The sequence below is a fragment of the Achroia grisella genome, unplaced genomic scaffold, assembly GCF_030625045.1.
Source record: "Achroia grisella isolate CSIRO2021 unplaced genomic scaffold, CSIRO_AGI_Agris_v1 utg970, whole genome shotgun sequence".
NCBI lineage: Eukaryota > Metazoa > Arthropoda > Insecta > Lepidoptera > Pyralidae > Achroia > Achroia grisella.
In genome coordinates, this window is record NW_026713076.1 from 961,648 (window position 1) to 980,106 (window position 18,459).

General features: G+C 36.8%; 2 protein-coding genes across 2 annotated transcripts in view; one reads left to right on the forward strand and one right to left on the reverse strand.

The window, feature by feature from the left end:
* LOC131854150 (stalled ribosome sensor GCN1) overlaps nt 1-12,987 on the reverse strand; it is a 64,170-nt gene extending 51,183 nt beyond the window's left edge. Inside the window, 13 exon segments of the mRNA XM_059205283.1 lie at nt 1,093-1,286; nt 1,712-2,044; nt 3,968-4,109; nt 4,594-4,770; nt 5,226-5,336; nt 5,489-6,088; nt 6,527-6,705; nt 7,154-7,406; nt 8,302-8,463; nt 9,483-9,666; nt 10,505-10,700; nt 12,726-12,828; nt 12,904-12,987. Coding sequence (XP_059061266.1) covers nt 1,093-1,286; nt 1,712-2,044; nt 3,968-4,109; nt 4,594-4,770; nt 5,226-5,336; nt 5,489-6,088; nt 6,527-6,705; nt 7,154-7,406; nt 8,302-8,463; nt 9,483-9,666; nt 10,505-10,700; nt 12,726-12,828; nt 12,904-12,918 — 2,649 coding nt within the window. The 5' untranslated portion in view covers nt 12,919-12,987.
* A 205-nt stretch (nt 12,988-13,192) lies between these two features.
* Nucleotides 13,193-18,241, forward strand: LOC131854121 (U11/U12 small nuclear ribonucleoprotein 48 kDa protein-like). Its single transcript, XM_059205252.1, has 6 exons — nt 13,193-13,459; nt 14,018-14,183; nt 15,099-15,161; nt 15,869-16,010; nt 16,323-16,476; nt 17,594-18,241. Exons 1-6 carry the CDS (start codon nt 13,346-13,348, stop codon nt 18,218-18,220), a joined length of 1,266 nt encoding a protein of 421 aa, XP_059061235.1. The 5' UTR covers nt 13,193-13,345; the 3' UTR covers nt 18,221-18,241.
* The last annotated feature ends 218 nt before the right edge of the window (nt 18,242-18,459 follow it).

Here is an 18,459-nt window from a genome sequence, read left to right on the forward strand (position 1 = left end):
GTTAGTGATTGCACTAATAAAAGCTTACGTAACAATAACAAACTGATTTTACCTAAATGTCGTTTGGCTAAAGTTAGTAATTCGTTTTATGGCAATTGCGTAAGATTTTACAATAAAATACCAGAGTCTGTTATAAATCTGCCAGAAAAAAGATTTAAATGTCAAATAAAACAGTTCCTTTGCAAAAATGCTTACTATAAAATTGAAGAATTCGTTAACAATAATAATGTTTTTATAGAAAAACTTTAAATCTATAGCACTGACAATATTATCTGATTACACTAATAATGAGTGCGTAGCGACTTCTATGTTGATTATCGCATGCCTCTTACTTGTTATACTGTAATTATTTATATTAAAAAAAAAAAATCTATTAAAAAGTGCAACACACAAGTTTCTTGCTCATTCTTTTTGTGATGAATCTGCATTCCGAATGAGTGGTAGAATCAAAATATGACTATTCAAAAGTGCTTGTAATGAGTTTATTTGAATAAAGATTATTTCTATTTCTATTTCTCAGACAGTGCGGTTTCAGAGAAGCTTCCTCCCACGTACATTTAGATTGTAGTATGAACTATTGCGAGCATGGGGTTTATCAAGTTTCTCCCCACGGGCACAGCTGGTCACATTTTAATAGGTAAAATTTAGTTTTATAATGCATAATTTGAAATTTACAGAACAAAATCTAAAACTCCCAAGGGTACAAGGGTAGAGTGAATTGTGTAGGGTTATTTTTAGGGTGGGGTGTAGCAACCAATGGGCCAAGGGCGTCGATGGCACGAGTCGGCCATCCTTCTCTTATCGGAAATGCGTGGCCAGGGTAAATCATTTATAACTAACATTATAAAGCTGAAGAGTATGTCTGTTTGAACGCGCCAATCTCATTAACTACTGGTCCGAATTGAAAAAATCTTTTTGCGTTAGATAGTGTATTTGTCGAGGAATGCTTTAAGCTATATAACATTACGCTACGACCAATAGAAGCGAAGCATCAGCGGAAATTATTCACATCGACTTCCGTTACCTGCGCTGCGTAAACGGTCAAAGCTAGTTTGTATATGTACAAGTATATATATAGTATTGCCAGCTAACCTCATTTGGCGTATACCCGACGATGTACGTATTCTTCAAGTTGTTAGCGTACTGTCCCACCAGCTTCTTAGGTTCGAGCTGCAAGTTGCAGACGAGTTTGACCCACGCGCGGCGGTCGATGGCCACCACCAGCGGGTGGTGGCAGCTCGGTAACGCGTCTATTGCTAGACTTTGTGCGTCTACTACTGGGTAATCTGGAAACAAATTTACCGCATTTTAAAATTTATATTAAGACATTTTTTTGTCTAGTATATATATATAATGCTGCTAGTTCAGTATATATCTACAACAACAATGTCAGATACATTAAATTAGTTGAAAATAAATTATAATACAATTCACCAAAAAATATTAATTGATTGGGAGTAAACATTGAAACTCATATCTGTATTTTAATTTAAAAAGAAATTAAGTTCCAAGAATATTTAAAAAACATGTTTTATTGTCTACATTATTTATATTTAAAAAGTTTTGTAGGTAGCTACTTAAACGAGCAGAGTTGTCAGTTTGTCTGGGTTCCGACCACATTCTTAATTGATTCTACTTCCAAAGCTGTTTAAATAGTGAACCAGCGTTTCATATTGTTAGCACTGTATAAAAAGTAAAAAAAAAAACATACCTCTAAATGAACACAGTGCTTGAACACAGTCCAATATCATCTTCCCTGTAACGTCGCTGCCTTTCTCTTCAGGCGGCGACTTCTCCTTATTGCTGAAGATCTTTCCCTCCTCCAGCACTTCATTCAACTTAAGCACTAAATACCTCGCCAATAAGGCTCTATCTTCTTTAGCTAGTAATGATTTAACTTCCTCTATGGCGGTGGTCCGCACCGGCTTGACCGGTGACAGCATGACTAGAGTGAACGCTCTGTATATGGGCGAGTTCTGTTCACTGGCAACACTTGGGTAGTCTTCCAACACTGTTCTGCATAGCAACACCACCTGTATTAGGACTATAAAGGGGTAAATGTTATAGTGCTACTATGGCAGTTCAGAGCAACATAAAATATACATTTTATGGCAATGATATAAAGCGAAGCATACATGTAACATAAGAGAAAACATTTATTAATAATAAAATGGTTACTACTCTAGTCACAGCGGCACGGCAGTGTGTGAAACAAACAATTGTATTAAACATGTTGAATAAATGCTAGAATATATTAATTAATCTATAGAATAAAAAGCTGTCGATTAAAAATACATAATCCATGAATATATACTACTAAGGTAATAAAATAGCATATAATGCAATTGATGTTATAAAAATGCAATTATACTATTGCACGAAAATCCTGACAAAAAATCGGTAGTGTGAGGCCAGGCTAAATGAATTTTAAATTGATAAATTGATAATTATTTTCATGAATGGCAGAAAGCATACATAGTACAAATCTTTGATAGTAAATTATTTTGCATTTGTGCAGATTACTTGTGATCAATCATAGTAATCATAAAAAACTTTACATATTGGGCATGTCACAATATACAATATAAAAATTAATATATTTGGCACATAATTACTTAATAATGCATAATAAGGATAAATGTTAGTATTGCAATTGGAAAAATAGTGAATATTTAATGTATCTATAAATATGAATAGCTTTGAAAGCAGTTAAAATATACATGTGAAATTGGAAAGAAATATCAAAGGAATCGGGGAAGCTGGAAGGGAGGAAATCTTTTACAAAAAGGTATAAAAGTATGTTCAAGGAAAAGTGGATTCGTCATCCCTAAAGGTATTTGCTAGTGGAACTCCAGTGGTTTAAGGAAAGGGGCACCCATCTGTACAATCGATTTTCGATGTAGCCCCAGTGGAGGATATTACGATCCGCTTGAAATCAACTCGGTTAGATCATCATGGTGAATTGATCAGGAATTAACTACAATTGTTTCTAGAGAGCATATAGTGGAATAGTACTTAATGAAACGCTTACCCACTGGTGGTGGGGATCATAGTAATGGGGACTGATAACCCCTTAGTTAAAAAAGGTTATGTTATTAGCTAAGGGATTATTATCAATACCCTCCCCGATTTGTGGGTATGCACTGTCTCTCCATCAGTCTTCATGTAGAAAAAAGAAGGTTAGGAATATAGCAGTATACCTAGTTGTATAGAATAGAATAGAATAGAAAATCATTTAATCAATCCCCTCCACCAACTGTGTGTAAGAGATGTTCTATCTCCATCTTAACGAATTCAATGTAGAAATAGAGAAGTTAGGAATTTAGAAGTATGGTTGTAATTAGAAGTCACCAGACATTAGTGGTAGGATGAAGCTCAACTTGTTAGGGTATATTGCTATATATGGAATCTTTATTTTTCATTACTATCAATCCCTTCCCACTATGGGAAATACCTGTTCTATCTTAATGTAGACACAAGGAGCTCAGGAATATAGCAGTATGGTTGTATGACTTCTAAGTCACCAGATATTAATGGTAGGATGAAGCTCAACTTGATAGGTTATATTGTTACCTATGGGATCATTATTCTTCATTACTATCAATCCCCACACTCCACTATGAGTAAGACCTGTTCCATCTTAATCTTTCTGAATGTAGGAACACAAAGGTCAGGAATTTAGAAGTATGGTTGAAGTAGTAGTCACCAGATATTAGTGGTAGGATGAAGCTCAACTTGTTATGGCTATATATTGTTACCTATGGGATCATTATTCTTCATTACTATAAATCCCTCAGGAATATAGCAGTATGGTTGTATGACCCCCCACTATGAGTAAGACCTGTTCCATCTTAATCTTTCTGAATGTAGGAACACAAAGGTCAGGAATATATCAGTAGGGTTACAAGTAGGAGTCAGCAGACATAGGTAGGAGAGCGTGCAAGTGGTGGTAGGTGTGGAGGCATACCATCGTCGCAGGCGGCGGCCAGCACGCGGTCGTGCAGCAGGGCGGGCAGCAGCGCGGGCCGCGCCACCAGCTCGCTGGACGACGCCCGGTCCACCAGCACCAGCGACGCCAGGGCGCTGATGCCCTCGCTCACCACCAGGTGCTGCACCGAGTATACATTTATCTACTAGCTGTGCCAGCGGCTTCACGCGCTCAAAATTTATAGCCTATACGTCATTTAGATGTACAAGTTATATTGGCCAGCCGTTTATAATATTAGTAATATATATTAATCGTGAAACAAAAACTTTGTACTACTTTTTAATAAAAATGTGGGTATGGAAGAGTATGCAATTTAGCACACTTACAGTTTATATAGATAAGTTCACAATGCTAATATATTTTTTAAATCATAGAAAATACTTTAAATAAATAAAAAAACATATACTTTTGTTTATTATTAAGGTCTGTGGTAAAATACTAATCTATAGTATAGTTTGTCTATAATATTATTTGGCTATAGTTTTACTAAATATTAAATTATAGTCGAATTTCGATCACTGGGTGTAATTACCACCACTGTAATCACGAATTGACTGGAGAAACAAGAAATCGAACCCGCGCTCATCGTGCGGCAATGTGTGTACCTGCAGTGGCTGGTGGGCGGCCTTGTCGAGCGCGGCGAGCAGCAGCGGCTTCAGGGCGCCCGCGCCCGCGTCCCCGCCCCCGCCCCCGCCCCCGCCCACGTCCCGCACCACGTGCGCCAGCAGCGACGCGTACGCAGTGCGTACCACTTGCGGCGTGTTCTTGGCAGATAGATTTTTCTGGAATACCCATATTACTATTATATATCTTATAGTTAAAATAAAAATGTTGTTATGGATGAAAAGAATTAGAATAGATTAGAATTTATTTTTATTTTTATTCACTGGTGGACAACAATAAGGACATAACAAAACAAACAACAATTTACACACATTACAACATCGTCAATGTGGACCTGAATTCCGCATAATGATGGCAAAACAATTTCCGCAGCGGAAATAGAGACAATATGAACCACAAATTATAATCAATGTGGACCTAAACTCCGCAGCGGCTATACGAACCATAAATCCGCTTAATGCTGGCAACATAGTTACAAGTGCTGATTTATAATTGTAGAGACATTTTTACGGCCGCAGCGGCGCAGTGCGGCGCACAGGTTGCGGTCAGGTCAGGTTGTGACCGTGACGTGCGGTCGTGCGACTCGTGCGACTCGTACGGCGGAGGTCGGTACCTGGAGCAGGTCGGCGAGGTGCGGCGGCAGCGTGCGCGGGGCGTGCGCGCGCGTCCACAGCCGCAGCGGGCGCAGCGCGGCGCACAGCGTGCGGTCGTGCGACTCGTGCGACTCGTACGGCGGAGGTCGGTACCTGGAGCAGGTCGGCGAGGTGCGGCGGCAGCGTGCGCGGGGCGTGCGCGCGCGTCCACAGCCGCAGCGGGCGCGCGGCGCACAGCGTGCGGTCGTGCGACTCGTGCGACTCGTACGGCGGAGGTCGGTACCTGGAGCAGGTCGGCGAGGTGCGGCGGCAGCGTGCGCGGGGCGTGCGCGCGCGTCCACAGCCGCAGCGGGCGCAGCGCGGCGCACAGCGTGCGGTCGTGCGACTCGTGCGACTCGTACGGCGGAGGTCGGTACCTGGAGCAGGTCGGCGAGGTGCGGCGGCAGCGTGCGCGGGGCGTGCGCGCGCGTCCACAGCCGCAGCGGGCGCAGCGCGGCGCACAGCGTGCGGTCGTGCGACTCGTGCGACTCGTACGGCGGAGGTCGGTACCTGGAGCAGGTCGGCGAGGTGCGGCGGCAGCGTGCGCGGGGCGTGCGCGCGCGTCCACAGCCGCAGCGGGCGCAGCGCGGCGCACAGCGTGCGGTCGTGCGACTCGTGCGACTCGTACGGCGGAGGTCGGTACCTGGAGCAGGTCGGCGAGGTGCGGCGGCAGCGTGCGCGGGGCGTGCGCGCGCGTCCACAGCCGCAGCGGGCGCAGCGCGGCGCACAGCGTGCGGTCGTGCGACTCGTGCGCGAGCACGCGCGCCAGCTGCGTGCTGGCCACGCTCGCCAGCTGCGCGCGCTCCTCCGCCGGCACGCGCACCGAGCTCAGCACGCCCACGCCCTGCACCGCCGATGCCGAAACAGTACGATATCTATTATTTCCTTCGTGATAGGATCGCAATAAAACAGAGTTTATAAAAGAAAACGTGCGCGCGCGTTACAATATCTCCAGAGAAAAAAATATATTCAATAATAAACAAATACGTACATTATTCAAAGCCTAATGAGATCTCGTTCAGAGGTAAAAGGTAACATTTGAAATTTGATCATCAATAAAGTTTCCAGGAGCGATAGTCAGGTTTCGGCATTGGATATTTGTGGTCTCAAACTTGCTAATTTGCTTGCGATATTACCACACTGAAAGGTAATTAAATATTAAAATTAAGTTTATAAACTTTACCCTCACTGCACTGGTAGAGAATACCATACGACATTAAACTCGTCAATTGTTCTCATTTTCAATATTGTAATAAAGAATAAGGCGTGGCGGCATACTAACGTTGAGGAGCGCGGCCTTGTCCTCGCTGGAGGTAAGGTTGCCGCCTGCGCCGTGGTACTCAGCGAAGGCGTGGTCGAGCAGTGCGCGAGCTGCTGACGCCGCTGCACACCGTACCGCCAGCCGCTCCAGCGCAGCCGCCGCCTCCGACCGCACCCATGGCTCCCGCGAGTGCAGGTTCCCTGCAAGACGACATTTCTCTTCAATACACTTTTTTATCGTGTGGAAATATCGTTAAAAGATCATCTCCTCATCGGAGAGGAGATGAGTGCGTGTATGGGATGTATGTACGGGCAAACGCACACCTGCTTACTGTGCAATACATACAATTTCATCTTATAATGCATTTCACCTCATTAAATTTCTTTTAGCAATAAAATCAGTGTTCCAGTAGCATTCAACCAAGGCGGTTTTATTTACCAAAAACCCTTATCAATTAATCAATTAATCACCATCATTATCACGAAACTGTGGCCTTAAACATCTACATTCTTTGGTCCTTCGTACCGGATAAAGGTGACGGTTGCTACTTTTAATCCTTTGCTTGTTTGCCATTTCAGTTACATAATAACCATGCCTCTACAATCAAACTCTTATATAGAATTATTGTAAATCAAATATTGTGCTCACCAATCAAGCTCTTTCCAATATCCACAGCGATACCGTCCAGATCGACGTCCAGATTGGCTATGACCTCTCCGACAGCCTGTATGATGGTCTCCGGGCTCCTGAGCATGGCCTTGTGCAGCGCGGGCAGCAGCTTCTCGTGCACTTCATTGCAGTCCAACATGTGCAGCAAGTCCCAGCAGCCTTTGATGTAATTGGAGTTGGGGCGACACTTCACGCTGATCAGGCTCTTTATGAAGCTCTCCAACATTTTTGCCTGTTTAAATTATTCAAAGTCAAAATTAATGTGTGTCGTATATCGATCTTATTATACATATTTATTTCTTACTGGAAAGCAAAATTATAAACATATTTATTTTATAATTAAAATATTACATTATATTTTGGGAACCTAAACAATTATTCTGCAGACATGATGGCCTATTTATCAACCATTGTGTATGCAGAACAATTATTTAGGATTAGTTTAGTTTATTATAGAGTTTTCAAAAAGGATATATTAAGTTTTTTATTGTTCGGCAAGTCTTTGTGTTTCCTGCGTCTATAGGGAATATTGACTATTTTCCATTAAATGGATCACATGGTTATTTGGCACTAAAATTTTATATACAACAATGGTGTCAAACAACCATACGGCCTGTATGGTATATGCAACAGCGGATCCAGGGGGGGTTATGGGGGTCATGACCCCCTGAGCCCAGGACTTAGGACCACTAATTAAATATAATGATTTTATTTATATATTTTGTCACCATACAGATTTATTTTAACTACATACCTTCAATATTTAATTAATTATATATAAATAGTTCTTCTCTGGATGTCTTCAAGAGAAGATGGTAATATGTATGTGTATATGTACAAGTTATTATGTGTTAAGTTTTTTAAGCGTACAATAAATAATAAATATTTTTAAAATATAAATATTTTTTGTACTTACGTACATTAATAAAATACCTACTTTTTACTTGTATCTATTGTTATCAAAATTAAATTATAAGACACTTGACCACGACTATGTGACCTGGGGCCAAACTGGATCCGCCCTTGGGTATATGGTAATCGGTCACTGTAACATATATACGTCTGAAACACCAGGGATGTCACATGAGCATTATTTATAGTATATAAATCATAAAAGCTTTAATTACCTTGTGCTGCGAGATAGTTTGTTCATCTCCAACTTGTTTATAGTGCCTGCAGAGAGCGGAGAACGCAACACACACGTGTGGCCCTGAGTCGGCTGCCTGCGCCACCAGCACCTCGAGCCACTTGCCCAACTTACTGCCGATGGCGCACCACGAGGTGTGTAGCTACAAACATATGTTATATATTTTTATTTGTATGTGCTTTTATTAAAAACTCGCGGAGTCGGCAAAAACTATTTTGCTATATACTGTCAGATATGTCAACTCTATGTACTAGTAAAAGTATTATAATAAAATAACAACTATATAGCATTAATTTAACTATGTCTCTAACACAATTAACTTTAGCATTTAAAATACAACCAGCACCTGAGTTCAAAGACCGAATGCCGTGGCTTTTTTTTTGGACAACTCTAATGCTGTTGGCCGCAGCTGGCCTTTACAGCTTCACCGGACGATATGGGCAGATGGCACTCCAAACCCGCGGAAGGACTTATGGAGCGGCTGTAGGCCAACTTCCGCCTGACGGATACGACTTTAGTCTGAGGGCACCACTAGGGGTTCGAACCTCGGCTCAGGCCGTCGTAACATCGATCCCCGTTGAATTGGACGTGGGATCGATCAGAGGGGTGGATGGGGGATCGATCGGAGGGACAAAAGCCCTCCCTTTTATACAGAGAAGATATGAGTGGGGGTTATACGCAACTAGTTTAACGATACCGAGTAATAATGAAAATACCTTCTTTTAATATTTTAAAAATATCAAATTTTTTGATAATAGCGTTGTGATTTCAATTTATGTATTGTTAATACATAAATTAAAATGTTAAAATAAAGTATATTTTTAATGCAGAATCATAATTACATTAAGTACAACAAAAATATTGATCAAAAATAAAAAAAAAGTTGTGATGTGATAACCTTAAGCGTATAAAACATAGTTTCATCCTGTTCTCAGATATTACAATAACAACTAATATAAACCTATGTTTATGTCAAATAAATATGATTTGATTTGATCTACTAATTATAAAAAAAATTCAATAACAATCAGTCACGTTGTTTGGGAGTTTTGTTAAAACATTGTGAGAGAACTTTATATCCGTATTTTAGTTAGGTATTGTGTGTATGATAAGTAGATTTTTATGTGTCTAACACTGATTCTCTGCTAATAAATTTCATACCATAGAGTATGCCTTGTCATTTTTCCTCTTATTGCCGTATGCGGTGACCACTGCCAGCAGGTTGGCCTGTGATAGAACCAGTGACTTGTAGTCGACATCATCCTCCTCCTTGGCAGTGAGGGAATTATTCACCAGCACTGTTGACCATCGCAGCGCATACAGACCACTCTGAGATATGCTTTTACTGAAAGTATACAAAAATAGTATGTTTTAAAAATAAGGCATAACATTATTTATGGGGCCTAGATTCTGCCCTGAGTAACACCCAAATAATAAAATCTAACTTACACTAAAAAAATAAATTATCTAGTCTTCTGCAGACTTTACATTTGTGTTATGGTTACTAGACAACTGATACAAATACATATTCTCTTTTTTTTGTAACTACATACATATCATACATAAAAACAGCCAGATTGATACAAGCTGTTATGTATTGATTATGTTCATAGAATGACAATAGATAAATATGCGCATTAAGGTGCAAGTGCAGTAAACAATATGCTTTCTGAACTTGTCATGGTTCTATTTTTTACAAATAATCATGAATTGTTTACATCGTATGAGGAATCGAACCCTCGACCATTGGAAGTATGCTAAACTGCTGGACCACTGAGGTCATCTATATTTTTATTACACACTAGCTATGCCCGTGACTTCGTTCGCGTGGTATCAAATTTCTTCTACAAATATTTTTATTATTTATACATATAAATAAAATTGGAGTGTCTGTTTGTAATATTGAAGTAACCGTTTTTTACTACGTGCATATGAATATAATTACCGTACATACATTATTGTCTGTCTGTTTGTTTCAGCTAATCTCTGAAATGGCTGGACCGTTTGTGACGGTACTTTTATTGGCAGGTAACTAATGTAATAAGGGGTAACTTAGGCTACTTACATTTTAGACAAAATCTTTTATTTTAGAAAAATAAAGTTAAATTCCACGCGTGCGAAGTCGCGGGTAGAGATAGTGTGATAATGAATGATAGACAGATCGATAATAACTCAGTACTTACGATGTTGATATATTTTTCAATTGCTCAGATATATCAAGGAGCACTGGTAGAAAGCTGCGCAGCGTCCATTCCCTATGGTTGGTGGCCAGGTACGCGAGCAGATCCTTCACGTACGACTGCGAGGTGGCGTCACGGTACCGGTGCAGGGTAGAGCCCAGCACCCGGCACACAAACCGTACTGCCGGCTCTGTGATACCTATATCAATAACAAATAATTATCATCATCTGCTTCTTCCTTATCCTATTAATTTGAGGTCAGTGTGTTTCCCATTAATTTGGGATGTTTCTCTCGTGTGTATGCTTTTCTCTTCCATTCATTCCTGTTCACAGTCATCTCGTTATTTATTCACTTCTTCCCATATCATCTTTCACACAGTCCATCAGTCTCTTTTTTATTCTTGTACTCTTATAAGTGATGATAACTAATTAGTGATGATGTTTAAAAAGAAAATATTTTATAGAATTTCCAGTAGGATCTAGGCGAGGAAAGACCACACTATGTGATTGTTTTCATCTTTTATTCTTTAGATCATACATTTTTGTGTTGTAGTATATTTTTATGTTTTGTGAAGAATACTTGGTATTGATTTTTTGTAGAATATTCTAACTGATTAAGTTTAGTGTTTTAAAAAACAAGATGATTATATAGACCCCTTGCAGTTTGTTATAGATGGTCTTGTGACTTTGGGAATCACTGCTTTTTTTATATAATAGTTACATACAAAACATTGTTACCTAATTTTTTTATATAATATATATCCCCATGATACCATTTATTTTTATGTCTTAATTAAATTAATTAAAAATCAGAGAATTATAAATCTATATTACATTAATAGAATAAAACAACACAGTATTACTACATACATATTAGCATTGCAAGGCATTGTCATGCCTTTCTAGTTTAATTACACCAGTTTTCTTTTTCTAAATGTAACCAGAGTATCAAAGAAGCCAATAGCTGAATAGCTCTGGCGACATTAGTTTGTCAAGGGACACCCGAGGTAACCAGCCCAGCCCCCTCATCCTCATACAATGCCATTCCAGACCTTTCGATGGTGTAATAGTCCTACATCCTGTAATCTGCCATATGATATATCATGAATTAAAATACAGTTTACAAAGAACTGCATTTATGGCGAAATAAGTGAAAAGGAGAGACAGAAGTGCCCACTTCCTATAAAGTCTATGTAGATTAAAATATTCAAATAATAATGTAGATTTACAGTCATAGTCAATTTCCGTATGCGGTATTTATTTCATTTAAGCTTTTGTTTTGACGTATTCCGGGCTGAAATGATGATGGTGATGAAGCTTGTTTATTTGCCTCAGAAAACTGTTATTTCTTCATAAGCAGTAGATTAACAGATAATAATCACTTGCATACACTTCTTCGTTCTTCATGTACTATGGTGCATTGTTAAGCTTCAACATTTTAGAATATTTAAAAACTGACAACATACTGATCTCCAGAACTCTATATGTACATCATTATCTTTTAGATGTATAGGGTCATCTAAATATGTATAATACAAAAAGAAGAAAAAAAAATTAGAAACTAGAAAAAAAATATTTATTTCGTAATAAATTCTTCAACTCCTGTATTATATTCATTTTTATACGCAGTTGAATGTGAATAACAAAACTGGAACAAAGACCAACAAAAGAAACTGCAGCCAGCCAGCCAGCCTTGTTATACACTAACTATATTATATAAAAACTTGTTTCATTCATTCATATAATAAGGTTATAATATTTAATACATGAATTGCTACTTCTCAATATTTGTTATCAATTGCACAATATCTGTAATATTAATAAAATAATCAACATTAAAAAAAAAGTATTGTGTTGGATTCTAAAATCAAACAGTTTAATATTTAAAAAAGTATAATAAACATGTGCATTCAGTTTAACTTAAAGAAAAAATGAAGTGCATCACTTATTGAAAATAAAAAACTCTTTGTTTCATGTTAAGTAATAATAGTAAGTGAATTGGTCCCTTGCAATATTAATTATTCGGAACATTCATCATACGAGCTATATTTGTTTGACCGACATGCACCTCCGGGCAATAATATCTGGAGTGCCGGATCAATACAGCTAAGTTAGGTCAACACGACCCAGGCAGACCTAGTGCACTGTGTCGCCATCTAGATGCCTAGACTGCTATATACAATATGCAATGTAGCTACGAATATATAAGCAATAATCAATATACCTGGAGTAGAGAGAACATCCTGAATATCCTCGAGCACGTCACGTCTTCCCTTCAAACTTGCGGTCTGGATTTTGAATGGTATATCCTTCAACCTTTTTAAAACCTGCCCAGATATAAATAAGTAAATACTCTATTCATAATTTCACTGTACATTCAAAAACTAAAAGCTAACATTTACCTCGGAATCTGCCATTTTCAAGACATTAAAAATCTTTTTGCGAAAGCACACGTCCCACAATGTTCAAATACAGAGTAAAGTGAATGAACTGACATTCGTATGCAAATGTATTATAGATATCTATACATACTTATAGAAACGTCAGCTGTCATATTGACAGTCACATCTGTTATAGAGCGGCATTATTCTAATTAGGTTTGGAAAAAAATTAAATCTAAAGCGAATGTTGTTCCGTATCTGTGGTAGACTGTTTCTCTATCTGTGCTCTCTCAATCTGTGGTTACGTCAAAATTCTTTTATAGTTTGTCACAGAATGTATTTGTTTATAAAATCTAAATGTATAATCATTATATAAATTTAAATTCACAGATTACTATCTATAACTAAATGCTGTTTGATAATTTATCGGTGTACATTATATTCACGGGTACCTATTTGTAAAATGGAGATTAGACAAAAACAGTTAATGGATTTGAAATTGTACGTACAAGACGTAGAAGCTGAAGTGACGATGATCCTGCAAAGTCTCCAATGGGACAGGAAGGGTCTAACTCAGGTAAATTAGTCTGCAGAAAAAATTAATAATTTGTATTTGTGGTCACCTCGGCTCCGTTCGGAGTTTATTTATAACAGAGTTTTTGATAACATATAAAACGTTTGGAAACTTCAAAATTTGTGAGACCTTATGAATAATCAAATTTTTACCGTCAGAATCTTTGCAGCTAACCCTGTATACATAATATAGATATAGCCTATAGAAGAAGCCTATGCCACTATAGAAGAATGTACAACTTCGAATATTTTTTTTAATTATGAAAGAAGAAAGAAAATATGTTTATTTTATAACACTTACAATATATAAAAATACATTATTAAAGACAATTTGGAACACTAAGGTGTTGTGTCATAGGTTCAGTATATGCTGTGATGAGGTGCAACTGTTATTATGCAGATACCTTTATATTTAAAAATAAAAATGTATTATACAAAATTATGTATTCATTTCAGAAAAAAAATACTGTGTATTTTAGAGTTACATTTCAGATAGTAGAATCTCTCTCTTTATATTGATACAGTAATACTACCCTCTAACTGTTAACTATCACTATTTTAGAATGGCTGTATGGAGTCATGTAAATATGACATCAACCACAGAATACCCACCCATACAAAGGTCGAACATGAGAAGCAGTGTCTGCTTAAGCATCTCGGCTACTCTAAAGAAGATGTGCTACTACCAGATCCTCCTGACGTTAATGCAAACACTCTTGTTACATTGAGTATGGTCACTTATATCTTAGCCTCTTCAATAACCCATTCAAAACTGGTGTGCCAATCGTAGACATAAAATATAATTTAAAATGATTTTATAATTTCTAATTGAAAACTATAGTAGTCATTTTTTCACTTATAAATATTCAATTTAGTACTACTAATTTGTTTTAAAAAATTAATGGCAATTTTCTTTCTCATTATACTTTAGATGCATGGCATTTACCAAATCCATCCGATGTAAAAAAATTATTCTGGTCTGAAAGGGTTATGGCATATTTTTTAATATTTAATACAACTAGAGTGGCAACCAAGCTCCGCAGATATCAGATGAAATCAAAGAGAAAATAATGTATTCTAGGACCTTTTCAGCACCTTATGAATGAAAATGTAGGGGAAAACTACCATCCAATTCATTATACAGATTCAATAGAGAAGAACTGAGGAGAAATGCAACTGAATTCCTTTTTTATTCTTCATGTAATGTCTATGGTATGGAGATACCATAGACATGGGTGCATATATCACAATTACTGAGGATTATTATGTCATTTCCATACTATATAATTCCAGTGTTATATATCATTTCAATCAGCTACAAAGCAGGTTCTTGGTGTATGTAATATTAAATTAATTTTTAATTATTACACTCCAATATTTTAATTAAATTCATCAGTCATTTAATATATATATATATACATGCATACACATATAATCTAACTACATTATTAATAAAGATAAAAATTATTCCTAATAAATAGTGAATGTTATGATTCTTTATAGTTTTAGAATTATTTTATTTCATTCATTTTTTTATTTATGTACAAAACTTATCATTCTAACTAATAGTAAGTTACTATATCTAAGTATTGTTGAATAAATGACTAAATATAGCTAATCATAATTTAAATTCATAATTTCAGATAAATGTGATATACAGAAAATAATAAATGCTGCATCAAATAGTGATCCATCATTCAGAAAAGGTAATTAAACTTATAATATTCTCATAATAATAATATTTATGTCTACTGATGTTTTTGGCTTGACATGATGTTTTTATTTTTGCAGTTCTAATGATACTTTGCTTAATTTGGCACTCTACTAATGTATCCTTTTGATATAGTATGTACATTTCCCCCCGAGGTACACTTAGAGAAAATCAGCAGTGTAGTCCCCTCTTTGTCACCATTAAGTGATCCATTTTCCATTCTAGTTATAAAAAAATTACATACCCTACTTCTTTTAAAGAGGAGGGTAGTTAGTGTGGACTAGTCTTATTGCAAGCAATTTCTAAGTTAAATCAACCTCTACACAATCCTGCTTATTATTAATTATGATAAAACGTGATAAAACAAATTCATAAGGAATTATAATAAATTCTTAATTTATCACAACATGCAGAAAATTGATCATCACTACTGGAAGCATTATGACCTCTATTGGTGAATAAATCCTGACCGCTATTGAGTCTACACTGAACAAAGCATCATCAGGTATTGAATGCTATATCCGAACTCGTTTGGAAGCCTAGTGTTCACTAATTGTTATAGTTTGGGCGTAATAAATCTATTAAGTAGTTAACAATACATCTGATTTCCACTGGTGCTTTGCTAATATAAAGTTAGAACAAGAAGCATTATCCCATCATAATCCTTTAAAAAATGTTAAAGTAAGTTTCCTCAACAATAAGGTACAGGATGTGATGGAACGGAGCCGTTGACACTGGGTAGACTGCAGACCGTGTACTCAGCAGACGAGAGACGCGCTGTATACGACGCTGTTGTTAAGGCTGTGCCATCTTGCCATGATCTTGCTGATTTGGCTCTGCCAAGGTAAGCATTGTAATAAATATCAAGTCTCAAGATAATTCACACAGTACCATCTAGACCCAAATTAAGCTACCTAAAGCTTGTGTTATGGGTACTAGACAACTGATAAGTTTTTATCAGAATCGACGTCACGTAACCTATTATTTCACAATTTAATATTTTAATGTTATTCGCATAATAAATATATTTTTATAATCTTTAAAATACAAACTTCATTGAAGAGCACCAAAAATTCCAGCAAACATCACAAACATATTGATAATAAAAAATATACTTGTTATAAATTGTTACAACATTTAAACTAAAAATCTTCAGTTCCAGCGGCGATGATTCAAAATCGGCCGGCACCAAATCCAGGCTGGAAGTGTTGGCAGAGCTGCGGAACATGAAGCGGCGCCGTACAAAGTACCGCGTCGCCGCCAAGACGCGGAACTACTCGGACGTGCTGCGGGATGTTATTAAAACACAGGTCATTACTTTTATATACTAAATGAGTTCCAACAAAATCACTAAGTTTATTGCTGGCGTATCAAAGAAGCGAGAATCTATTATTCTAATCCTGAACAATCACCGGCTAAGCGATGTCTAGTCCCAAGCCATTCATTGTGTTATGGGTACTCTATTCTTTGAAAAAAAAGGCGAGCACAATAGATATAGGTCGCAGTGCTACTGACAATAACAGAAAATCCTTAAAAAAATAGGTAATCGATAGCTGATAGATTTTTTTTGTAAATACATACATAATATGAAATTTGGAAGTAAGGCGGTATGTCAAATCGGTAGAGTACAGAAGCCGTCAAAGTTGTCAATACATTGAGAGGGATCGTACACTAAATTAACCTAATTGTAACTGATGTTTAATTTTCATGGTTATCCGACTCGAAGGACCATTGTTCGGGGTAACTGAAACTATAATAAGATAAATAAGAATAAAAAATACTGATAAAACTGTTAATTAAACAGGTTAATATTGGTTAATAATAAATTTGTACCCGCGGCATTCTTGATTACTAATAGCAAACTGATTTTGGTAAAATAAAAAAAATTATAATGAAATATCAACGCCGCGAAATAATGTACGATGTTAGCTCGTACAACATTCTCGATCTCTCAATGTTGATTGATGTAAGTCTATTATAAATGTATAAGTTTGTTAGTTTATGTAGAACTTGTATTAAGAATAAGTACACGAACTGCATACTATATGTCGCTGTGTTAAAAGTAAACATTGATATTATTTCGTTTTGTTACTTTGTGTAAGGGATTTTCTAGAAAAAGAACCCTTCTCATTTCAACTACAATATTAATAATATAATCTTACATCAGTTTGGAATTTAGATCGAGCCGAGACGAACTGACAAGAAATTCTACTCTTGCTTTTTTCAAATGATTACACATAATTGTTATAATACATATTAAATCTTAAGTTTCAGATAAATACACTAGACTATATTATTAAATTGAGGTCATTAAAAAAACAACACTCAATCATTTTTCTTTTTTTTTTACTATTTCTGTGTTCTGGCAAATTCTTTGCTTTCCATGTACTTCTAAAATGTTCTATAATTGCCTTTTGTAATTTCTAGATGGAGATATATACAGAAGTTAGTGAAACAGCAATAAAACCAAATATCCCTCACAAAGCTGATGCCGAGGAAAGTAAACAAGATAATCACAAAATTAATGGTAACAAGTTAGACAAGTACAAATCTGAAATCTATTCCAGACATAAACAAAAGAGAGATAACAGATATGATACGTCTCCAAAAAGATACAAAGAAGATCAAGATGGAGGTGACAGAAATAGATACGATAATAAAGCGCATGACAGAAATAGAGATTGGAGAGACAGAAGGAAAGATAAAAAAGACATTCATCGGGAGAAAGAGAAATATGATAAACGAAATTTAGATAATAGAAATAAATATGATAATGACAGGGAAAAGAAACACCATCATATCGACGAGAAATACAAGAAAATGTATACAAATAGAGAAGATAATAAATATTACAATGAAAGGAAAAAAGATCCAGAAGAATCATATTACAAAAGTTACAAGGATAGACCTTCATCGAGAGACAGCAGACAGTATGATAAAAGTGACTATAAATATTCTAGAAATAAAGAAATAATTAAAGGTGAACAAAAACGGTATTATGACGACGCTAAAGAAGATGATACATCTTACAGAAAAAAGATACGGCACAAATAATTTGTTACAATAAAAGGTATTATAACTGCAGAGGCTTTTTATTTCCCAAAAATAAACACATACAGCGTTGAAACCAAGAAACATAATACATACTCCGAACTGAATTGTGCACACAATATCGTGACAATTTTTAAACTGTACCCCTCCGATCGATCCCCCGTCCAATTCAAACGGGGATCGAAATTACGACGGCCTGAGCCGAGGTTCGAACCCCTAGTGGTGCCCTCAGACTAAAGTCG